Genomic DNA, 25,927 nt, shown 5'->3' on the forward strand with positions numbered 1-25,927 from the left:
AGAAACATACCAGCCCTCACCACAACATACCGTACAACTGGAGCAGTATGATACCAGATAACCGTATGAATTAACAACAGCAACAAGCTGAATAAACTAATACACAACCCATGTGTAAACAAACACAACCAGTAATACTACAACTGCAAGTAACAGTCCGCACTGGGATGGGCGCCCAGCATCCTCTACGGACTAGGAGAAAAGGATTTACTAGTAGGTATTAAAATCCTATTTTCTCTTACGTCCTAGAGTAGGGGTGGGCAAAATACGGCCCGCGGGCCGGATGCGGCCCGCAAACCGATCCTGCCCGGCCCACTGCCTCCCACCAGCGAGCAATGACAAGCGGCCCGACTGCTTGTCATTGCTCTGCAGTACCTTCAAGCTGCCGATGCAGTCTCCCCTGCTGCTGCTGCACGGCGCCTCCAGAGTCCCCAGTGACAACGGCTGTGTTCAGCCGAAAAAGGGGCGGAGCTACGGGCCGACGAGGGGGCGTGGCTACACGGGACAAGAGCAGACTACTACAGATCAATCCTTCCTGCCACTACCAGCCAGATCAGTGAGTTACTGGAAAAAGTGAGTGAAAGAAATAATAAGAATTTACTTACCGATAATTCTATTTCTCGGAGTCCGTAGTGGATGCTGGGGTTCCTGAAAGGACCATGGGGAATAGCGGCTCCGCAGGAGACAGGGCACAAAAAGTAAAGCTTTAGGATCAGGTGGTGTGCACTGGCTCCTCCCCCTATGACCCTCCTCCAAGCCTCAGTTAGGATACTGTGCCCGGACGAGCGTACACAATTTTGAATCCCGGGTAAGACTCATACCAGCCACACCAATCACACTGTACAACCTGTGATCTGAACCCAGTTAACAGTATGATAACAGTGGAGCCTCTGAAAAGATGGCTCACAACAATAATAACCCGATTTTTGTAACTATGTACAAGTATTGCAGATAATCCGCACTTGGGATGGGCGCCCAGCATCCACTACGGACTCCGAGAAATAGAATGATCGGTAAGTAAATTCTTATTTTCTCTATCGTCCTAGTGGATGCTGGGGTTCCTGAAAGGACCATGGGGATTATACCAAAGCTCCCAAACGGGCGGGAGAGTGCGGATGACTCTGCAGCACCGAATGAGAGAACTCCAGGTCCTCCTTAGCCAGGGTATCAAATTTGTAGGATTTTACAAACGTGTTTGCCCCTGATTAAGTAGCCGCTCGGCAAAGTTGTAAAGCCGAGACCCCTCGGGCAGCCGCCCAAGATGAGCCCACCTTCCTTGTGGAATGGGCATTTACATATTTTGGCTGTGGCAGGCCTGCCACAGAATGTGCAAGCTGAATTGTATTACACATCCAACAAGCAATAGTCTGCTTAGAAGCAAGAGCACCCAGTTTGTTGGGTGCATACAGGATAACAGCAAGTCAGTTTTCCTGACTCCAGCCGTTCTGGAACCTATATTTTCAGGGCCCTGACAACATCTAGCAACTTGGAGTCCTCCAAGTCCCTAGTAGGCGCAAGGCACCACAATAAGCTGGTTCAGGTGAAACACTGACACCACCTTAGGGAGAGAACTGGGGACGAGTCCGCAGCTCTGCCCTGTCCGAATGGACAAACAGATATGGGCTTTTTTGAGAAAAAAACCACCAATTTGACACTCGCCTGGCCCAGGCCAGGGCCAAGAGCATGGTCACTTTTCATGTGAGATGCTTCAAATCCACAGATTTGACTGGTTTTAAACCAATGTGATTTGAGGAATCCCAGAACTACGTTGAGATCCCACAGTGCCACTGGAGGCACAAAAGGGGGTTGTATATGCAATACTCCCTTGACAAACTTCTGGACTTCAGGAACTGAAGCCAATTCTTTCTGGAAGAAAATCGACAGGGCCGAAATTTGAACCTTAATGGACCCCAATTTGAGGCCCATAGACACTCCTGTTTGCAGGAAATGCAGGAATCGACCGAGTTGAAATTTCTTCGTGGGGCCTTCCTGGCCTCACACCACGCAACATATTTTCGCCACATGTGGTGATAATGTTGTGCGGTCACCTCCTTCCTGGCTTTGACCAGGGTAGGAATGACCTCTTCCGGAATGCCTTTTTCCCTTAGGATCCGGCGTTCCACCGCCATGCCGTCAAACGCAGCTGCGGTAAGTCTTGGAACAGACATGGTACTTGCTGAAGCAAGTCCCTTCTTAGCGGCAGAGGCCATAAGTCCTCTGTGAGCATCTCTTGAAGTTCCGGGTACCAAGTCCTTCTTGGCCAATCCGGAGCCATGAGTATAGTTCTTACTCCTCTACGTCTTATAATTCTCAGTACCTTAGGTATGAGAAACAGAGGAGGGAACACATACACCGACTGGTACACCCACGGTGTTACCAGAACGTCCACAGCTATTGCCTGAGGGTCTCTTGACCTGGCGCAATACCTGTCCCGTTTTTTGTTCAGACGGGAAGCCATCATGTCCACCTTTGGTATTTCCCAACGGTTCACAATCATGTGGAAAAACTTCCCGATGAAGTTTCCACTCTCCCGGGTGGAGGTCGTGCCTGCTGAGGAAGTCTGCTTCCCAGTTTCCATTCCCGGAATGAAACACTGCTGACAGTGCTATCACATGATTTTCCGCCCAGCGAAAAGTCCTTGCAGTTTTTGCCATTGCCCTCCTGCTTCTTGTGCCGCCCTGTCTGTTTACGTGGGCGACTGCCGTGATGTTTTTCCCACTGGATCAATACCGGCTGACCTTGAAGCAGAGGTCTTGCTAAGCTTAGAGCATTATAAAATTACCCTTAGCTCCAGTATATTTATGTGGAGAAAAGTCTCCAGACTTGATCACACTCCCTGGAAATTTTTTCCTTGTGTGACTGCTCCCCAGCCTCTCGGGCTGGCCTCCGTGGTCACCAGCATCCAATCCTGAATGCCGAATCTGCGGCCCTCTAGAAGATGAGCACTCTGTAACCACCACAGGAGAGACACCCTTGTCCTTGGATATAGGGTTATCCGCTGATGCATCTGAAGATGCGATCCGGACCATTTGTCCAGCAGATCCCACTGAAAAGTTCTTGCGTGAAATCTGCCGAATGGAATTGCTTCGTAGGAAGCCACCATTTTTACCAGGACCCTTGTGCAATGATGCACTGACACTTTTCCTGGTTTTAGGAGGTTCCTGACTAGCTCGGATAACTCCCTGGCTTTCTCTTCCGGGAGAAACACCTTTTTCTGGACTGTGTCCAGAATCATCCCTAGGCACAGCAGACGTGTCGTCGGGATCAGCTGCGATTTTGGAATATTTAGAATCCACCCGTGCTGTTGTAGCAGTATCCGAGATAGTGCTACTCCGACCTCCAACTGTTCCCTGGACTTTGCCCTTATCAGGAGATCGTCCAAGTAAGGGATAATTAAGACGCCTTTTCTTCGAAGAAGAATCATCATTTCGGCCATTACCTTGGTAAAGACCCGGGGTGCCGTGGACAATCCAAACGGCAGCGTCTGAAACTGATAGTGACAGTTCTGTACCACGAACCTGAAGTACCCTTAGTGAGAAGGGCAAATTTGGGACATGGAGGTAAGCATCCCTGATGTCCCGGGACACTATATAGTCCCCTTCTTCCTGGTTCGTTATCACTGCTCTGAGTGACTCCATCTTGATTTGAACCTTTGTAAGTGTTCAAATTTTTTAGATTTAGAATAGGTCTCACCTAGCCTTCTGGCTTCAGTACCACAATATAGTGTGGAATAATACCCCTTTCCTTGTTGTAGGAGGGGTAATTTGATTATCACCTGCTGGGAATACAGCTTGTGAATTGTTTCCCATACTGCCTCCTTGTCGGAGGGAGACCTTGGTAAAGCAGACTTCAGGAGCCTGCGAGGGGGAAACGTCTCGACATTCCAATCTGTACCCCTGGGATACTACTTGTAGGATCCAGGGGTCCTGTACGATCCCAGCGTCATGCTGAGAGCTTGGCAGAAGCGGTGGAAGGCTTCTGTTCCTGGGAATGGGCTGCCTGCTGCAGTCTTCTTCCCTTTCCTCTATCCCTGGGCAGGGCCGTCTTAACAGCAGTGTGGGCCCCTGGGCACAGCAATGCACTGGGGCCCCTACCCATCCTCCATGGGTGGGGGTGCTATCAGCGGCAGCTTTGATGTCCCACGGGAGGGTAGGGGGTGTTCTATCTTCCGCTCAGCATGTAGGACCTGGAGCAGTAATTTCTGCTAATTAATCCTTTACTGCACAGATGGGGTGGGAGGGAGAACACTAAACTGTAGAAGGGGGCACTGGGCTGAATGAAGGGGCCCCGGTACATGACTTCCAGCGCGGTATGGGGTGTTTAATATGTAAAGGAGGGGTCGATAGTGGAGTGGGCTCAATATTCATAATTTTCTGGTGAGACAGCAGCTTGCTTGACTGCAGATATCTCAAGTTCCTGGAAAAAGATTTCTTAGCTTTGAATGGGATAAAAAATTAGAGTGTCTCCCTTGTCAGGAGGCACTGGGGACTTCGGGATCAGAGTTCAGGAGCCAGAGCAATCCACCAACAAATATATAAAACTGCATACCAGGCGTGAAGAGCTGGAGCAGGGACCAGCTGCTTGAAGGCTGATATCTCTGGTTCTTTGCATAGTAGAGACAAGCTGCCAGTGTCCACCGAAAGTGGAGTGTCCCAGCTTTTGAAATGTTCCCTCAGAAAAACTGTAAGTCATACAGAGCCCGAGATATCTGGCTGGGAAAAGCAATTAACAGGCTTGGATGGGGACCACTGCTTTGAAGTCGGATATCTCTGGTTCCCTAGGGCCGATTTTCAAAAATCTGGTACCCCTGGAAAGAGGGGACCCTCACCTATCAGCATAGGACCCTTATACTCCTGGGGCCCTTGGGCAAGAGCCCACTGAGCCCATACGAAAAGACGGCCCTGTCCCTGGGCAGATATGACTCTTATAGGGACGAAAGGACTGAGGCTGAAAAGACGGTGTCTTTTTCTGCAGAGATGTGACTTAGGGTAAAAACGGTGGATTTTCCAGCAGTTGCCGTGGCCACCAGGTCCGATGGACCGACCCCAAATAACTCCTCTTCCTTTATACGGCAATACACCTTTGTGCCGTTTGGAATCTGCATCACCTGACCACTGTCGTGTCCATAAACATCTTCTGGCAGATATGGACATCGCACTTACTCTTGATGCCAGAGTGCAAATATCCCTCTGTGCATCTCGTATATATAGAAATGCATCCTTTAAATGCTCTATAGTCAATAAAATACTGTCCCTGTCAAGGGTATCAATATTTTTAGTCAGGGAATCCGACCAAGCCACCCCAGCTCTGCACATCCAGGCTGAGGCGATCGCTGGTCGCAGTATAACACCAGTATGTGTGTATATACTTTTTATGATATTTTCCAGCCTCCTGTCAGCTGGCTCCTTGAGGACGGCCCTATCTATAGACGGTACCGCCACTTGTTTTGATAAGCGTGTGAGCGCCTTATCCACCCTAAGGGGTGTTTCCCACCGCGCCCTAACTTCTGGCGGGAAAGGGTATACCGCCAATAATTTTCTATCGGGGGGAACCCACGCATCATCACACACTTCATTTAATTTATCTGATTCAGGAAAAACTACAGGTAGTTTTTTCACATCCCACAGAATACCCTCTTTTGTGGTACTTGTAGTATCAGAAATATGTAACACCTCCTTCATTGCCCTTAACAAGTAACGTGTGGCCCTAAAGGGAAATACGTTTGTTTCTTCACCGTCGACACTGAAATCAGTGTCCGTGTCTGTGTCTGTCGACCGACTGAGGTAAAAGGACGTTTTAACGCCCCTGACGGTGTCTGAGACGCCTGGACAGGTACTAATTTGTTTGCCAGCCGTCTCATGTCGCCAACCGACCTTGCAGCGTGTTGACATTATCACGTAATTCCATAAATAAGCCATCCATTCCGGTGTCGACTCCCTAGAGAGTGACATCACCATTACAGGCAATTTGCTCCGCCTCCTCACCAACATCGTCCTCATACATGTCGACACACACGTACCGACATATAGCACACACACACAGGGAATGCTCTGATAGAGGACAGGACCCCACTAGCCCCTTGGGGAGACAGAGGGAGAGTTTGCCAGCACACACCAAAGCGCTATATTTTACAGGGATAGCCTTATAATAAGTGCTCCCTTATAGCTGCTTTTATAAAATCACAATTTCGCCAAATTTTGCCCCCCCTCTCTTGATTTAACCCTGTTTCTGTAGTGCAGTGCAGGGGAGAGCCTGGGAGCCTTCCTGACCAGCGGAACTGTGTGAGGAAATGGCGCTGTGTGCTGAGGAGATAGGCCCCGCCCCCTTTTCGGCGGGCTCGTCTCCCGCTTAAAAATGGATTCTGGCAGGGGTTAAATATCTCCATATAGCCCCGGAGGCTATATGAGGTATTTTTTGCCAAAAAAAGGATTTTCATTGCTGCCCAGGGCGCCCCCCCCCAGCGCCCTGCACCCTCAGTGACTGCCGTGTGAAGTGTGCTGAGAGCAATGGCGCACAGCTGCAGTGCTGTGCGCTACCTTAAGAAGACTGAGGAGTCTTCTGCCGCCGATTCTGGACCTTCTTCTCTTTTCAGCATCTGCAAGGGGGCCGGCGGCGAGGCTCCGGTGACCATCCAGGCTGTACCTGTGATCGTCCCTCTGGAGCTAATGTCCAGTAGCCAAAGAAGCCAATCCATCCTGCACGCAGGTGAGTTCACTTCTTCTCCCCTAAGTCCCTCGTTGCAGTGAGCCTGTTGCCAGCAGGACTCACTGTAAAATAAAAAACCTAAGCTAAACTTTTCTAAGCAGCTCTTTAGGAGAGCCACCTAGATTGCACCCTTCTCGGCCGGGCACAAAAACCTAACTGAGGCTTGGAGGAGGGTCATAGGGGGAGGAGCCAGTGCACACCACCTGATCCTAAAGCTTTACTTTTTGTGCCCTGTCTCCTGCGGAGCCGCTATTCCCCATGGTCCTTTCAGGAACCCCAGCATCCACTAGGACGATAGAGAAAAAGTGTGCGTATATTTGTGTGTGCGGGCAGTGGCGTCAGACTGTTTTTAGGTTGGGGGTAGAGATCTTTAGCTCTCACTGTACCAACCCCTCCCGTGTTCTGTCACCATGTCACCCCCCCATGTTCTGTCACTGTCACCCCAGTGTTCTGTCACCGTGTCACCCCCCGTGTTCTGTCACCCCCGTGTTCTGTCACTGTGTCACCCCCACCGTGTTCTGTCACTGTGTCACCCTCACCGTGTTCTGTCACTGTGTCACACCCCCGTGTTCTGTCACTGTGTCACACCCCAGTGTTCTGTCACCCCCCGTGTTCTGTCACTGTGTCACCCCCACCGTGTTCCGTCACCGTGTCACCCCCGTGTTCCGTCACCGTGTCACCCCCACCGTGTTCCGTCACCGTGTCACCCCCACCGTGTTCCGTCACCGTGTCACCCCCACCGTGTTCCGTCACCGTGTCACCCCCACCGTGTTCCGTCACCGTGTCACCCCCACCGTGTTCCGTCACCGTGTCACACCCCCACCGTGTTCCGTCACCGTGTCACACCCCCACCGTGTTCCGTCACCATGTCACACCCCCACCGTGTTCCGTCACCGTGTCACACCCCCACCGTGTTCTGTCACACTGTCACCCCCACCTTGTTCTGTCACACTGTCACCCCCACCGTGTTCTGTCACTGTGTCACCCCCCAAGTTCTATCACTGTGTCACACCTTTCCCCAGGGGCCATAAGACACTGGATAATTTGCTTGCTGCGCAATGATTATCCCAAATAAAATGTTAATGTGTAAAAGGGGGCTCTACCTGCTGTAATGTGTAAAAGGAGGCTCTACCATCCATACTGTGTATAAGCTCTACCTGTCATAATGTGTGTAAAAGGGGCTCTACCTGCCATAATGTGTGTAAAAGGGGCTCTACCTGGTGTAATGTGTGTAAGTGGCGCTACTGTGTGGCGCAATTTGAATAATGGAGCAGCCTAATATGAATCTGTATTATTTTTTGGCCATGCCCCTTCCACACGAAGCCACGTCCCTATATTTTTGGCACGTGGGGGGGGGGGCTGCTATTTTATGCGTGGCCCACGGATAGTGACAAGAGGCCCCTCAGCTGAAATAATTGCCCACCCCTGTCCTAGAGGATGCTGGGGACTCCAAAAGGACCATGGGGTCTATACCAAAGCTCCAGACCGGGCGGGAGAGTGCGGACGACTCTGCAGCACAGATTGAGCAAACATGAGGTCCTCATCAGCCAGGGTATCAAACTTGTAAAACTTAGCAAATGTGTTTGAACCCGACCACGTAGCTGCTCGGCAAAGCTGAAGTGCCGAGACCCCTCGGGCAGCCGCCCAAGAAGAGCCCACCTTCCTTGTAGAATGGGCCTTTACCGACTTCGGCAACGGTAGCCCAGCCGAAGAATGAGCCTGCTGAATCTTATTACAAATCCAGCGAGCAATAGTTTGTTTAGAAGCAGGATTTCCAATCTTGTTGGAAGCATACAGGACAAACAAAGCTTCTGTTTTCCTGGTACGAGCCGTTCTGGCGACATAAATTTTCAAAGCTCTTACAACATCAAGAGACTTTGGAACCGCCACAGCATCCGTAGCCACAGGCACCACAATAGGTTGGTTAATGTGGAACGAAGAAACCACCTTCGGTAGAAATCGTTGACGAGTCCTCAATTCCGCTCTATCCGAATGGAAAATCAAATACGGGCTCTTGTGAGACAAGGCCGCCAACTCTGACACTCGCCTGGCCGACGCCAGAGCCAAAAGCATGACCACTTTCCAAGTGAGAAACTTTAACTCAGCCTTACGCAAAGGTTCAAACCAGTGAGACATAAGGAACTGCAAGACCACTTCAAGATCCCACGGCGCCACAAATGGAGGGTGGATATGCAACTCTCCCTTCACAAAAGTCTGAACCTCAGGAAGGACGTCCAATTCTTTCTGAAAGAAAAGAGATAAAGCCGAAATCTGCACTTTTATGGAACCCAATTTCAGGCCTGCATTTACGCCAGCCTGCAAAAAATGGAGAAACCGACCCAAGTGAAACACCTCCGCCGAAGCTGCTATGGTCTCACACCATGAAACATATTTCCTCCAAATACGGTGATAATGTTTTGCCGTAACTTCCTTCCTAGCTTTAAGAAGAGTGGGGATGACCTCCCCTGGAATACCGTTCCGAGCTAAGATTTGGCTCTTAACTTCCACGCCGTCAAACGCAGCTGCAGTAAGTCCGGAAACACACAGGGCCCCTGCAACAACAGGTCCTCTCGTAGAGGAAGCGGCCAGGGATCTTCCACTAGTAATTCTTGAAGATCCGGATACCAGGCCCTCCGTGGCCAATCTGGAACGACGAGTATCGCCTGAACCCCTGTTCGTCGAACGATCCTCAGTACCTTCGGAATGAGAGGGAGCGGAGGGAACACATACACCGACGGAAAGACCCACGGAGTCACCAGGGCGTCCACTGCGCTAGCCTGGGGATCCCTCGACCTGGAACAATACCTCGGAAGCTTCTTGTTGAGGCGAGACGCCATCATGTCTATCAGAGGAAGTCCCCAACGCTTTGTCACTTCTGCAAATACCTCTTGATGAAGAGCCCACTCTCCCGGATGGAGATCGTGTCTGCTGAGGAAGTCTGCTTCCCAGTTGTCTACTCCCGGGAGGAAGACTGCTGACAGAGCGCTCACGTGCTGTTCCGACCAGCGTAGGATTCTTGTGGCCTTCTCCATAGCCACCCTGCTCCTTGTTCCGCCTTGGCGGTTTACGTATGCCACTGCTGTTATGTTGTCCGACTGGATTAGGACAGGGAGACCCTGAAGAAGGTTCTTTGCCTGCAGCAGGCCGGTGTAGATGGCTCTCAACTCGAGAACATTTATGTGGAGACAAGATTCCTGGCTTGACCACTTTCCCTGTAAATTTCTTCCTTGCATGACTTCGCCCCAGCCTTGGAGACTTGCATCTGTTGTCAGCAGGACCCAGTCCTGGATTCCGAATCGGTGTCCCTCTAGAAGGTGAGAGCCTTGCAGACACCACAGGAGAGAAATCCTGGCTCTGGAAGATAGAGTTATTTCCCAGTGCATGTGCAGGTGAGACCCGAACCATTTTTTTAGCAGATCCCACTGAAACACCCGGGCATGAAACCTGCCAAACGGAATGGCTTCGTAAGCCGCAACCATCTTCCTTAGTACCCGAGTACATTGATGAATCAACACACTTGTCGGCCTCAGGAGCTCCCTGACCATGGTCTGGATTTCCAGAGCTTTGACCTCCAGAAGAAACAAACACTCTCTGTATCTCCGTGTCCAGGACCATGCCCAGGAAGGGCAGCCGAGTGGCCGGGATCAACTGAGACTTTGGAAAATTTTGTATCCAACCATGATGTCGCAGAACCAACAGGGAGAGATCCACATTTCTAAACAACTGCTCCTTGGACCTCGCCTTTATCAGGAGATCGTCCAAGTACGGGATAATTGTGACCCCTTGCTTGCGCAGGAGGACCATCATCTCTGCCATTACCTTGGTGAAAACCCTCGGGCCGTGGAAAGCCCAAACGGCAACGCCTGAAATTGGTAATGACAATCCTGTACCGCGAACCTCAGGAAGGCTTGATGAGGAGGGAATATCGGGATGTGTAAGTAAGCATCCTTTATGTCGACTGACGCCATAAAATCTCCCCCTTCGAGGCTGGAGATCACCGCTCGAAGAGACTCCATCTTGAACCTGAAAGTTTTCAAGTATGGATTGAGGGATTTTAGGTTCAGAATCGGTCTGACCGAACCGTCCGGCTTCGGCACCACAAAGAGGCTCGAATAGAACCCTTTCCCCCCGATCTGACGGGGGAACCGGCACCACGACCCTCTGTTGACACAACTTTTGTATCGCATCCCTTACCACCTCTCTATCGGGAAGAGAAGTTGGCAAGGCCGACACGAAAAACCGGTTGGGGGGCATCTCCTGAAACTCCAGTCTGTACCCAAAGATCCAGAGCCGAACGAACCCAGACCTGACTGAAGAATCGGAGTAGGCCCCCCACCGGTAGGGACTCCCCCAGGGGAGCCCCAGCGTCATGCGGTGGACTTGGTAGAGGCGGGGGAGGACTTTTGGTCCTGGGTGCCTGATACTGCAGGCGACTTCCTTCCCCTACCTCTACCCTTTGAAGCAAGGAAGGACGAGCCCTTACCTCTTTTGTATTTATTAGGCCGAAAGGACTGCATCTGCCGTAGCGGTCGACACCAGGTCAGCCAGGCCTTCACCGAACAAGACACTACCTTTAAAAGGAAGAGCTTCCATATTCTTCTTGGAGTCGTCATCAGCATTCCATTGGTGAATCCACAGCGCCCTCCTGGCCCGAAATCTCCATGGCATTGGCTCTTGATCCCTAGAGACCAACATCCCTCGCCGCATCCTTTAGGTAATCTGCAGCATCCTTAATATAACCAAGAGTCAGAAGAATATTATCTTTATCAAAAGCATCCATATCAGAAGCCAAATTTTCAGCCCACTTTGCAATAGCACTACTCACCCATACCTACGCCTCAGCAGGTCTGAGCAATGCACCAGTATTGACAAAAATGGACTTCAAAGTCGTCTCCAGCTTACAATCCGCCGGATCCTTGAGGGCAGCCGTGTCAGGAGACGAAGGTGCCACCTTCTTGGACAATCGGGATAGAGCCTTGTCCACATTTGGAGACGACTCACATTTTTCCCTATCGTCAGAGGGAAAAGGATATGCCATCAAAATTCGCTTGGGAATCTGCCACCTTTTTTCAGGCGACTCCCAAGCCTTTTCACAAAGCGCATTCATTTCATGAGAGGGGGGAAACTTTACCTCAGGTCTTTTCCCCTTAAATAAACAAACCCTTGTGTCAGGAACGGTAGGTTCCTCAGATATACGTAAAACATCTTTAGGGGTATATGCAATTCACGGCGAATCGCGGCAAATTATCGCCGTTTTTTAATTCGACACAATTAGACAGGTGAATTCCGGCAGGTGGCTGCCGGAATTAACCATATTCAATGAAAAACGGATTCGACAGTCCCGCGGGCGAAAAACGGCCGATTTGCCGGATTTTGCCGCGAATTAAAAAAACGGGAAAAACCCGGAAAAAAATGGCGTGGGGTCCCCCCTCCAAAGCATAACCAGCCTCTGGCTCTTCGAGCTGGTCCTGGTTTTAAAAATCCGGGGTCAAAATTGACAGCGGATCCCCCGTATTTTTAAAACCAGCACCGGGCTCTGCGCCTGATGCTGGTGCAAAAAATACGGGGGACAAAACGAGTAGGGGTCCCCCGTATTTTTTACACCAGCATCGGGCTCCACTAGCTGGACAGATAATGCCACAGCCGGGGGTCACTTTTATACAGTGCCCTGCGGCCGTGGCATTAAATATCTAACTAGTCACCCCTGGCCGGGGTACCCTGGGGGAGTGGGGACCCCTTCAATCAAGGGGTCCCCCCCCCCAGCCACCCAAGGGCCAGGGGTGAAGCCCGAGGCTGTCCCCCCCCATCCAAGGGCTGCGGATGGGAGGCTGATAGCCTTGAGAAAAATGTCTGAATATTGTTTTTTCCAGTAGTACTACAAGTCCCAGCAAGCCTCCCCCGCAAGCTGGTACTTGGAGAACCACAAGTACCAGCATGCGGGAGAAAAACGGGCACGCTGGTACCTGTAGTACTACTGGAAAAAAATACCCAAATAAAAAAACAGGACACACACACCGTGACAAGTACAACTTTATTACATACTGCCGACACACACATACTTACCTATGTTGACACGAAGCAGTCGGTCCTCTTCTCCAAGTAGAATCCACGGATACCTGAAAATAAAAGATAATTATACTCACCTTCCAGCGTCCAGAGATACATCCACGTCCAGAAAATAATCCAGGTACTTGGCAAAAAAAAAAAAATGCAATGACCCGATCCTGCGGACTGAAAGGGGTCCCATATTGACACATGACACCCCTTTCCCCGAATGTGCCGGGACACCACGTGACTCCTGTCACTGAGGTCCCTTCAGCCAATCAGGAAGCGCTACTACGTGGCGCTCACCTGATTGGCTGTGCGCTGTCTGTGCTGTGACAGCGCATCGCAAAGCCTCTCCATTATATGCAATGGTGGGAACTTTGCCGTCCGCGGGGGGGTTACCCGCGGTCAGCCGCTGACCGGCGGGTGACCCCACCGCTAACCGCAAGGTTCCCACCATTGAATATAATGGAGAGGCTTTGCGATGCGCTGTCACAGCACAGACAGCGCACAGCCAATCAGCAGAGTGCAAGGACGTTGCACTCACTGATTGGCTGAAGAGACCTTTCAGTGACAGCCGTCACGTAGAGGTCTCTGCATTCGGGGAAAGGGGTCTCATGTGTCAACATGGGACCCCTTTCAGTCCGCTGGCACGGGTTTTTGCGTTTTGTTATTTTGCCAAGTACCTGGATTATACTCTGGACGTGGATTTATCTCTGGACGCTGGAAGGTGAGTATAATTTTTTAACAGGTACCCTCGGATCGTCGGAGACTGTGGCAGTCGGCGTGTCAACATAGGTAAGTATGTGTGTGTCGGCAGTATGTAATAAAGTTGTACTTGTCACGGTGTGTGTGTCCTGTTTTTATTTGGGTATTTTTTTCCAGTAGTACTACAGGTACCAGCGGGCCAGTTTTTCTCCCGCATGCTGGTACTTGTAGTTCTCCAAGTACCAGCTTGCGGGGGAGGCTTGCTGGGACTTGTAGTACTACTGGAAAAAACAATATTCTGACATTTTACTCAAGGCTATCAGCCTCCCATCCGCAGCCCTTGGATGGGGGGGGGGGGACAGCCTCGGGCTTCATCCCTGGCCCTTGGGTGGGTGGGGGGGACCCCTTGATTGAAGGGGTCCCCACTCCCCCAGGGTACCCCGGCCAGGGGTGACTAGTTGGATATTTAATGCCACGGCCGCAGAGCGCTGTATAAAAGTGACCCCCGGCTGTGGCTAGTGGAGCCCGATGCTGGTGTATAAAATACGGGGGACCCCTACTCTTTTTGTCCCCCGTATTTTTTGCACCAGCATCAGGCGCAGAGCCCGGTGCTGGTTTTAAAAATACGGGGGATCCCCTGTCAAATTTTTCCCCGCATTTTTAGAACCAGGACCAGTTCGAAGAGCCAGAGGCTGGTTATGCTTTGGAGGGGGGACCCCACGCCATTTTTTTCCTTGATTTTACCGTTCCAGCTATAAAAAAAAAAAAAAAAAAATTTAAAAAATATATATAAATAATACTTGTGCCTCCAAAAAAGACAAACCAAGTACCTAATCCCTTCTAATATAAATAGATATGCTATTACCAAAAAAAAAAAAAAAACACCAAAAAAAACATGTTTTAATTTTTTTTTATTGGTTTCACCCTCCAAAGTGTGGCGGATTGAAAATGACGAATTTACTGTCTAAAAGCACTGTTGTCGAATTTCCAAACTTGAATTGAATAGACTTTGGTCGAATTGCAGCATGTGTATCATTGCAAAAAAGTCGAATTTGTCAAAAGTCGAATTTTGAAAGTCCGTTTTTTTGTCGGAAAGTACCGAATTGCATTGTCGATTTTTTTTTTTTGGCGAAAAATTCCCGAAATTCGACAATTTCGGGAATTCGACCGCAATTGCATATACCCCTTAATGGCTATAATCATGTATGAATACTCTTGACAACCCGTGGATGCAAAGAAGCCTCATTCAAATCGACATCGGAGTCAGAGTCCGTGTCGGTACCTGTATCCGCCACCTGGTTAAAAGCACGCTTCTGTGACCCTGAGACTATTTGTACCTGAGACAAGGCGTCCTCCACCAACTGTCTCCATGTTTGTGTCTGAGAATCAGATTTATCCAGTCTCTATGACAATAAAGCCACATTAGCATTCAGTGTACTCAGCATAGTCATCCAATCAGCAGTCGGCTGTGCCGACAGACACATACTTAAATCCTTTTCTGCAGCCCCCACAACTTCCTCCGGGGAGGAACACCCAGGCTCAGACATGTTGACACCTCGTGCCGACCCACTCACACAGTTCACAAGCCCAGGGACAAACCCACAGAGAAGCCCTTAGGGAGAAACACAGAGAGAGTATGCCAGCTCACACCCCAGCGCCCATACACTAACACAAGCCAGTAATATGATCAGCGCTGTTAACATAAAATGAAAAAAGCACCAAATTGATGTCCCCCCCCCCGTTTTTCCTCCCTGTACTTGCGGGAGCGTGGAGGACCGGGCCAGTGTCTCTGCAGCACTGAAGAGATACAAGAAAATGGCGCTGGTGAGCAATGTGCGGCTAAGCCCCGCCACCTTCCCGGCGCACTGTAGCACGCTAAAATTTGAATCTGCAAACTGGCAGGGGTACCCTATACCGTGATCGGACACCATATAGGCCTTTTTCGCCAGCCAAAAACCTTAGTAACTGCTGCCCAGCGCCCTGCACCCTGTAAGTGCCGTTGGTGAAGTGTGTGGGAGCATGGAGCGCAGCGCTACCGCTGCGCTGTACCTCCGTTACTGAAGTCTTCTGCCGTCACTGAAGTCTTTGGTTCTTCTAATACTCACCCGGCTTCTTTCTTCTGGCTTCTGTGAGGGGGGTGACGGCGCGGCTCCGGGAACAAGCAGCTAGGCGAACCAAGTGATCGAACCCTCTGGAGCTAATGGTGTCCAGTAGCCTAAGAAGCAGAGCCCTTAACTAAGAAGAAGTAGGTCTGACTTCTCTCCCCTCAGTCCCACGATGCAGGGAGCCTATAGCCAGCAGGTCTCCCTGAAAATAAAAAACCTAACAAAAGTCTTTCTAGAGAAACTCTGTAGAGCTCCCCTAGTGTGTGTCCAATCACTCCTGGGCACAAAGTCTAACTGGGGTCTGGAGGAGGGGCATAGAGGGAGGAGCCAGTTCACACCCAGTTTAAGTCTTTATAGTGTGCCCAAGCTCCTGCAGATCCAGTTTATACCCCATAGTCCTTTTGGAGTCCCCAGCATCCTCTAGGACGTAAGAGAAAAAAGTGACGGAAGGAATGCTCACAATTACAATTCAAGATAAGAGATAAGTATGACAGTTCTAGCAAGTACAGACAATTGTTATACGAGTGTTGAAAATAAATCAGCAGCAAAAAGAAGACAAATGAAAAAAAAGCAAACAGTTTAACAGGAATAATTTATATTTAAACATTACAAAGGCCACTAAAGAAAGGGGTGTGGATCATTAGATTGACAGTGTTTAGGTCGACCACTATAGGTCGACAGGGTCTGAAGGTCAATAGGGTTTCTAGGTCCACATGTGCTAGGTCGACAGGTCAAAAGGTCGACACGAGTTTTTCATGGGTTTTTTGTGTTGTTTTCTCCGTACAGTGACCGGGAAGCCCAATTAGTGCACAGTGTCCCCTCGCTTCGGGTAAGGTGCCTCAATCCGCTACCGCTGCGCTCGGCACAGGTTACCGTTCCAGTCGTAGTCCATGTGGATCGTTAATTTGAAAAAGTTCAAAAAAAGAAAAAAGTGAAAAACTCATGTCGACCTTTTGAGCTGTCAATCTAGCACGTCGACCTAGAAACCCTGTCGACCTTCAGCCCCTGTCAACCTCGTGACTGTCGACCTTCAGACCGAATCCCAAAGAAAGATAAACGGGGCTTTTAATAACGCACCGTCAACTTGTAACATTCACCTACTCTATAAGGAAAATTAATAACTTGTGAGTTACATAAAATGCTGATATTTCAGCAATTTGGTTGCAGGATTTAAAGTGTTACTTTTTAAAGGCAAATATGTATATCTATCCTTACATCTCACGACTTGCCACATCTTGCAGACAGTTACTTGCAAGGAAATCTTTAAAAGCTGTACTCAATGGCCCTCATTCTGAGTTGATCGCTCGCTAGCTACTTTTAGCAGCCGTGCAAACGCATAGTCCCCGCCCACGGGGGAGTGTATTTTCGCTTTGCAAGAGTGTGAACGCCTGTGCAGCCGAGCGGTACAAAAACATTTTGTGCAAAACAAGACCAGCCCTGTAGTTACTTATTCTGTGCGATGATTGCTGCGACGAAGGTCCCGGAATTGACATCAGATACCCACTCTGCAAACGCCTGGACACGCCTGCGTTTTTCCAAACACTCCCTGAAAACGGTCAGTTGACACCCATAAACGCCCTCTTCCTGTCAGTCTCCTTGCGATCTGCTGTGCGAATGAAATCGTCGCTAGAAGCAGTGCAAAACAACGATGCTCTTTGTACCTGTACACCGCGCGTGCGCATTGCGGCTCATACGCATGCGTAGTTTTGCCATTTTTTTAAAAATGATCGCTACACAGCGAACAACGGCAGCTAGCGATCAACTCGGAATGAGGGCCCATATCATTGACTGAGGCCCTTATTCAGCTTCAGTAGCAGTTTTGCTAAAAATGCTAAACTGCTGACAATCGCATGCTGAGGGTCGCCCAGCACAGGGGAAGGTCGCCCAACAATGCGATTGCAATTCAACTGCGATCACATTGCCGAAATAGTGGTAGCCTTCTGCATATGCAGCCCGACTGCGTATGTAGGCGCACCGCCACCATGTTTCCTGTTACAGGAGACGTCATCGGGCTGCCTTGAAAATAGCCATGACACGCCTGTATTTCCGTTATTCTCCCCCAATGCCCTGTTGCTGCCCCTGAACGCCTGCCATCTGTCACTCGGATTGCGATCGCACCCTTCCGAAATGCGATCACATTGTGAATACCCGCGCATGCACTGAAGACTCTGTGCCTGCGCAAATGGCAGAAAATCGGGCGTTTGCAATTTGAAATGAGTTAAGGATACTGAATAAGGCCCAGTTACTGAGCACTTGTTTTATAGTTTGATCTACTGTATATTTGGTCTCATGCACTGCAAATATGCATTTACGGTCATGTGCTTCAATAAAACTAACAAAAGAAACAAACAAAATTCTTTATATTAAAAGTTGCTGCTATTTCAATGTGTATACATATTCCAAGAGTCTTCTGTTCTTACCTGCCATGTCCTTCACCCCAACAGAGAATCATGAGATTAAACTTTCCATTTCCTTCATCTACCAGGTTCCGGGTGTATCTTTAAAAAAGAAAAAAAAAAAAAATTTAACATAGAAAAAATAAATAAATCACGTCACAATATGCAAGAAAGAAAGTACATAGTATATATACAGTCTACTAACGTTAGCTGAAATGTGCAATACGTGTATAAAGAAATGTATATGAAACCAATAAAGAATCGTGTTTATGTGAAGGGTATTGTTTTTTTTGTGTTTTTTTTAAAGGATAACACCCACCAAAGATACTACAGGTTGAGTCTCCCTTATCCAAAATGCTTGGGACCAGAGGAATTTTGGATATCGGATTTTTCCGTATTTTGGAATAATTGCATACCATAATGAGATATTATGGTAATGGGACCTAAATATAAGCACAGAATGCATTTATGTTACATATACACATTATACACACAGCCTGAAGGTCATTTAATACAATATTTTTAATAACTTTGTGTATTAAACAAAGTTTGTATACATTGAGCCATCAAAAAACAAAGGTTTCACTATCTCACTCTCACTCAAAAAAAGTCCATATTTCGGAATATTCCGTATTTCGGAATATTTGGATATGGGATACTCAACCTGTACTAAATATGGTACATACAGGGTGACTTACATGTATAGGTTATTACCCCGTCACCCCATGAAGCCATTTTCATTGTGGCCCTAATGTAGATGTAGCACTAATATGGCAATACGCAGGGGGTGTCACGCCTCCTGCTGCATTACTGATCCGAACTGCATCCTAGGACGCAGTATTGGATCATCTCCAACACCACTGGCTGGCTGGATGATCCATGGGGTCACGTAGGCCGGCCACCGCAGGAGCTACCTCTGACGGAGATCCTGGACACATCAATCACCCAGTACGGTGGCTACATGCCTCTGTTTAGAGAAATTAACGCCCCCTACCCATCCCCAATCGGCATCAGGCTATCAATCTGTGTCCTTCGTCACAGGACCCGTTCACGCATGCACAGAATAGGTTCTGCAAAGTAACGATGATCAGTACTCTGCGATGGACGCAGCACCAGCACTAGTGCATCTGGAAAGTATTCACAGCGCTTCACTTTTTCCACATTTTGTTATGTTACAGCCTTATTCCAAAATGGAATAAATTTATTTTTTCCCCTCACAAAATTCTACACACCCCCATAATGTCAACATGAAAAAAAGGTTTTTTTGCAAATTTATTACAAATAAAAAACCACATGTACAGTACATAAGTATTCACAGCCTTTGCCATGAAGCTCAAAATTGAGCTCAGGTGCATCCTGTTTCTACCGATCATCCTTGAGATGTTCCTACAGCTTAATTGGAGTCCACCTGTGGTAAATTCAGTTGATTGGACATGATCTGGAAAGGCACATATCGGTCTATATAAGTTCCCACACTTGACAGTGCATGTCTGAGCACAAACCAAGCATGAAGTCAAAGGAGTTGTCTGTAGACCTCTGAGACAGGATTGTTTCGAGGCACAAATTTGGGGAATGGTACAGAAAAATATCTGCTGCTTTGAAGGTCCCAATGAGTACAGTGGCCTCCATCATCCATAAATGGAAGAAGTTCAGAACCACCAGGACTCTTCCTAGAGCTGGCCAGCTGTCTAAACTGAGCGATTGGGAGAGAAGGGCCCTAGTTAGGGAGGTGACCAAGAACCCGATGGTCACTCTGTCAGTGCTACAGCATTCCTTTGTGGAGAGAGGAGAATCTTCCAGCAGCACAACCATCTCTGCAGCAATCCACCAATCAGCCCTATATGGTAGAGTGACCAGACGGAAGCCACTCCTTAGTCAAAAGCACATGGCAGCCCATCTGGAGTTTGCCAAAATGCACCTGAAGGACTCTCAGACCATGAGAAACAAAATGCTCTGGTCTGATGAGACAAGATTGAACCATGGCATGAATGCCAGGCATCATGTTTGGAAGAAACCAGGCACAGCTCATCACAAGGCCAATATCATCCCTACAGTGAAGTATGGTGGTGGCAGCATCATGCTGTGGGGATGTTTTCAGCGGCAGGAACTGGGAGACTAGTAAGGATAGAATGAAAGATGAATGCAGCAATGTACAGAGACATCCTGGATGAAAGCCTGCTCCAGAGTGCTCTTGACCTCAGACTGGGGCGACGTTTTATCTTTCAGCAGGACAACGACCCTAAGCACACAGCCAAGATATCAAAAGAGCTTCAGGACAACTCTGAATGTACTTGAGTGGCATAGCCAGATTGAACATCTCAGGAGAGATCTGAAAATGGCTGTGCATCGATGCTTCCCATCCAACCTGATGGAGCTTGAGAGGTGCTGCAAAGATGAATAAGTGAAAATGCCCTAAGATAGGTGTGCCAAGCTTGTGGCATCATATTCAAAAAGACATGAGGCTGTAATTGCTGCAAAAGGTGCATCAACAAAGTATTGAGCAAAGGCTGTGAATACTTATGTACATGTGATTTTTTTATTTTTTTTTATAAATTTGCAACATTCTCAAAAAAAAAAAAGTTTTTCACGTTGTCATTATGGGGTATTGTGTGTAGAATTTTGAGGGAAAAAATGTATTTATTCCATTTTGGAATAAGGCTGTAACATAACAAAATGTGGGGGGAAAAGTGAAGCGCTGTGAATACTTTCTGGATGCACTATACATCTGAATGTGGGCCCGTGTGCTCATGTTACCTGTGAAGTAGGAACAGATAATGGATCTTACCAACATCACACTCACCTGCCGGGGGGTAGAGTGAGAATTCCATGCAAGATCCTGTCAGGACAGTACTATGAAGAGACTTCACTGCAGGAACTGCTCCCCCACCACAACTGCCATTTCAGTGCAAATGTATTTATATTGGACAGAAACATTATCCTGGAGTGATTCTTACAATTCTATTCTATTTTACATGCTCAGTAAATATTTGGATTCTACAGGTACAGAGAATTAAAACCAGCCCAGAAAGAGTGATGTTTTGCAAAGATCAATATTAGACAATATACTACCAATTACTGCAGCCATACTACTTACAAGACATGGAACTATAAAGCCATACACAGTACTAAGAAACCCAAGGATTAGGAGCTGAGTGAGTCCCCTAGACTCACTCAGTTTCTACCTCTATGGGGTATATGCAATTCACGGCGAATCGCGGCAATTTTTCGCCGTTTTTTAATTCGACTAAATTCGCCAGGTGAATTCCGGAAGGTGGCTTCCGGAATTCACCATATTCAATGAAAAACGGATTCGCCAGAGTCGCGGGCGAAAATCGGCCGATTTGGCGGATTTTGCCGCGATTTTAAAAAACGGTAAAAAAAAAATGGCGTGGGGTCCCCCCTCCAAAGCATAACCAGCCTCGGGCTCATCGAGCTGGTCCTGGTTCTAAAAATCCGGGGAAAAATTGGCCAGGGATCCCCCGTATTTTTAAAACCAGCACCGGGCTCTGCGCCTGGTGCTGGTGCCAAAAATACGGGGGACAAAGAGAGTAGGGGTCCCCCGTATTTTTAACACCAGCATCGGGCTCCACTAGCTGGACAGATAATGCCACAGCCGGGGGTCACTTTTATGCCGTGCCCTGCGGCCGTGGCATTAAATATCCAACTAGTCACTCCTGGCCGGGGTACCCTGGGGGAGTGGGGACCCCTTCAATCAAGGGGTCCCCCCCCAGCCACCCAAGGGCCAGGGGTGAAGCCCGAGGCTGTCCCCCCCCATCCAATGGGCTGCGGATGGGGGGGCTGATAGCCTTTTGTGATAATAAAAAGATATTGTTTTTCCAGTAGTACTACAAGTCCCAGCAAGCCTCCCCCGCAAGCTGGTACTTGGAGAACCACAAGTACCAGCATGCGGGAGAAAAACGGGCCCGCTGGTACCTGTAGTTCTACTGGGAAAAAAATACCCCAAAAAAAACAGGACACACACACCGTGACAGTAAAACTTTATTACACACTACCGACACACACATACTTACCTATGTTGACACGCCGACTGCCACGGTCTCCGACGATCCGAGGGTACCTGTGAAAAAATGATACTCACCTTCCAGCGTCCAGAGATAAATCCACGTCCAGAGAGATAAATCCACGTACTTGTAAAAAAAAAAGAAAACGCAAATACCCGCTCCATACCGGACTAGAAAGGGGTCCAATGCTTTCACATCAGACCCCTTTCTCCCGAATGCCGGGACATCACGTGACTCCTGTCACTGAAGTCCCTTCAGCCAATCAGGAAGCGCTACTTCCGTGGCGCTCACCTGATTGCCTGTGCGCTGTCTGTACTGTGACAGCACATCGCAAATCCGCTCCATTACTTTCAATGGTGGGAACTTTGCGGGTAGCGGTGGGGTCACCCGCCGGTCAGCCGCTGACCGGCGGGTGACCTTACCGCTAGCCGCTAAGTTCCCACCATTGAAAGTAATGGAGCGGCTTTGCGATGTGCTGTCACAGTACAGACAGCGCACAGCCAATCAGGTGAGCGCAACGAAGTTGCGCTTCCTGATTGGCTTAGAGACCTTTCTGTGACAGCTGTCACTGACAGGTCTCATTCGTGGAAAGGTGTCCCATGTGTCAGCATGGGACCCCTTTCAGTCCGGCATGGAGCGGGTGTTCGGTTTGTTTTTTTGCCAAGTACGTGGATGTATCTCTGGACCATGGCTGAGGTGAGTATATTGATCTTTTATTTTCAGGTATCCGTGGATTCTACATGGAGAAGAGGACCGATGTCGGCGTGTGAACATAGGTAAGTATGTGTGTGTCGACGTATGAAATAAAGTTTTACTGTCACGGTGTGTGTGTCCTGTTTTTATTTGGGTATTTTTTCCCCAGTAGTACTACAGGTACCAGCGGGCCCGTTTTTCTCCCGCATGCTGGTACTTGTGGTTCTCCAAGTACCAGCTTGCGGGGGAGGCTTGCTGGGACTTGTAGTACTACTGGAAAAAACAATATCTTTTTATTATCACAAAAGGCTATCAGCCCCCCCCATCCGCAGCCCATTGGATGGGGGGGGGGACAGCCTCGGGCTTCACCCCTGGCCCTTGGGTGGCTGGGGGGGGACCCCTTGATTGAAGGGGTCCCCACTCCCCCAGGGTACCCCGGCCAGGGGTGACTAGTTGGATATTTAATGCCACGGCCGCAGGGCACGGCATAAAAGTGACCCCCGGCTGTGGCATTATCTGTCCAGCTAGTGGAGCCCGATGCTGGTGTTAAAAATACGGGGGACCCCTACTCTTTTTGTCCCCCGTATTTTTGGCACCAGCACCAGGCGCAGAGCCCGGTGCTGGTTTTAAAAATACGGGGGATCCCCTGTCAATTTTCCCCCCGAAATTTTAGAACCAGCTCGAAGAGCCCGAGGCTGGTTATGCTTTGGAGGGGGGACCCCACGCCATTTTTTTTTATGATTTCACCGTTCCGGCATAAAAAAAAAATAATAATAATAATAATAATAATATTTTAAAAAATATATAAATAATATTTGTGCCTCCAAAAAAAAAAAAAAGTACCTAATCCCTTCTAATATAAATAGATCTGCTATTCCCCAAAAAAAAAAAAAAACACACAAAAAAACATGTTTAAATTTTTTTTATTTGTTTTCACCCTCCAAAGTGTGGCGGATTGAAAATGACGAATTTGCTGTCTAAAAGCACTGCTGTCGAATTTCCAAACTTGAATTGAATATGCTTTGGTCGAATTGCAGCACTTGTATCATTGCAGAAAAGTCGAATTTGCAAAAATTCGAATTTCAAAAAGTCGAATTTTGAAAGTCCGTTTTTTGGTCGGAAAGCACTGAATTGCATAGGCGTTTTTTTTTTTTGGTCAAAAATGACCCGAAATTCGACAATTTCGGGAATTCGACCGCAATTGCATATACCCCTATGTCTGTTATCCAGTTTGTATAATCACTGTTGATTCCAATTATAGGGGGTAATTCCAAGTTGATCGCAACAGGAAAAAAATTTAGCAGTTGGCCAAAACCATGTGCACTGCAGGGGGGGGCAGATATAACATGTGCAGAGAGATAGATTTGGGTGTGGTGAGTTCATTCTGCAATCTAAATTGCAGTGTAAAATAAAGCAGTCAGTATTTACCCTGCACAGAAACAATATAACCCACCCAAATCTAATTCTCTCTGCAAATGTTATATCTGCACCCCCTGCAGTGCACATGGTTTTGCCCAACTGCTAAAAAATTTCCTGCTGCGATCAACTTGGAATTACCCCCATAAAGCGCAACGGAATATGCTGCGGTTTATAAGAAACTGAAAATAAATCCCTGTGCATCCTGCCTTCTAGATCTCATTGTCAAAGTTTGATGGCCCAAAAAAGTACAACAGTATAAAGCTAATAAAGAGTGGAAGATATTCTGTATTAAATACAATGCATGGTTTACCCAGAGAGGGACTTCTTGATGGTCTAAGTAGTGTACATCAAGAAGCCAAGTAGAAAATCCCATTCTTACACATTTGGACATGGATACTGCAATAGTAGGTTACCTCCTAAATTACAAACTCCTCCTGCTCTGCCTCTTGTTAAACTTGAACTCACACTAATATTAGTCACTTCAAGGTCAGGCGTTATCATTAGGAACCTAGGTACTCAAACTGTAGTATGTAATCCTCACTTACCCCAGACAGTCTGTTGAAACACACATACTTACAAATATACTACTGCAGTATATATACACACACACTACGGAGGCCGACAGTCATTGCACATTCGGACGCACGGATGTGCACAAGGGATGGACTTTGTAGTGGCATTTGCATAAAGTCGCAAACAGGTGATGCAGCTGCAGTCGCATCTCTGTCCACCTCGGAATCAGCCCTCTACAGTCAATACTAACCAGCCCAAACAAGTGGCAAGTTCAGGGGAGTGACAATCCGATTTCACAACATGCATTTTACTCTCTTCTAATTGTGCTTAGGAAAGCAGTGAGTGCTGGTTACTCAAACTATCTATATCTATATGAAGGAAACACTTTATGTCCTTCATTGTCTGTCTGACAATGATCAGATTAGCTAAATGAGGATGAGCTGGAAACGAACACTGATAACAATACAAACGGAAACCTAATCACATGGACATTAAAAAAAAGTTTCTAGTAGGGACTGGAGAGAAATGGGTGCGTGTGACAATCAGACGGGTCTAAGGCAGTGCTTGCCAAACTGTGTGCCTTGGGACACTTGCAGTTTGGTGGTCCAGGATCAAATCAAATTATTTATGGTCAATGTAATAGGCAAAACCAGTGTTTGTGACTTGAATCCTGTCCCTCACTACATAACAGAACCTGAGGATGACACATAAGCAATACTTAATGGATTTAGTATTTTTTCAGAATTTCTCCACTAACATACATTAGGGTTTGAAAATAATTGTGATACTCTAGGGTGCCGTGAATCAAAAATGAACCACTGCTCTAGGGTCTGAGGATGGGAATGGGCAGTGGGGGGGTTTGGCTGCAGTAACAAAAGTAAATACTACTACTGAGTAAATGACAACGGAACGCTGGTCTTGCTGACAATGTTGCATTACAGTATGTCCAGTTTAGCAAGTTAGTAGATATAAATGACACAGTTGTGTAATAAGAGATTAGCTGCCTGTGGCTCGCCAGCTGTGATGCTACACCAGCAGCCAGTTATGCCTGGAATTGCCTGGCAATGTATTTAAAACACTTCCAGCTGTAGGGGAGGAACACGTTGTCCATTGCATGGAACAGCAGTGAAGTCACTAGCTCCTACAATCTTATACAAAATCTCTTAAGCCAAAATACTGGTTGCCGCCACTGTTTTAACAGGATAATAAAATATCCCATCTATATAAATAGGTGGGAAAATAAGACACAGTATGAATGCTCATGTAGGTACATTTCCAAAAGCATTATTAGGAAATAGCAGCAATGAAATGGTTTATACCA

The 25,927-nt window shown here is 48.0% G+C and overlaps 1 protein-coding gene across 1 annotated transcript in view; it reads right to left on the reverse strand.

Moving 5' to 3' along the window:
* The window catches only part of CDO1 (cysteine dioxygenase type 1), a 61,763-nt gene that overhangs the window by 26,718 nt on the left and 9,118 nt on the right, over positions 1–25,927 (reverse strand). The window contains exon 2 of the mRNA XM_063964158.1: positions 17,984–18,061. Within this exon, the coding sequence (XP_063820228.1) occupies positions 17,984–18,061 (78 nt within the window). The remainder of the gene's footprint in view (positions 1–17,983; positions 18,062–25,927) is intronic.

The sequence above is a fragment of the Pseudophryne corroboree genome, chromosome 1 (assembly GCF_028390025.1).
Source record: "Pseudophryne corroboree isolate aPseCor3 chromosome 1, aPseCor3.hap2, whole genome shotgun sequence".
Taxonomy (NCBI): Eukaryota; Metazoa; Chordata; class Amphibia; order Anura; family Myobatrachidae; genus Pseudophryne; species Pseudophryne corroboree.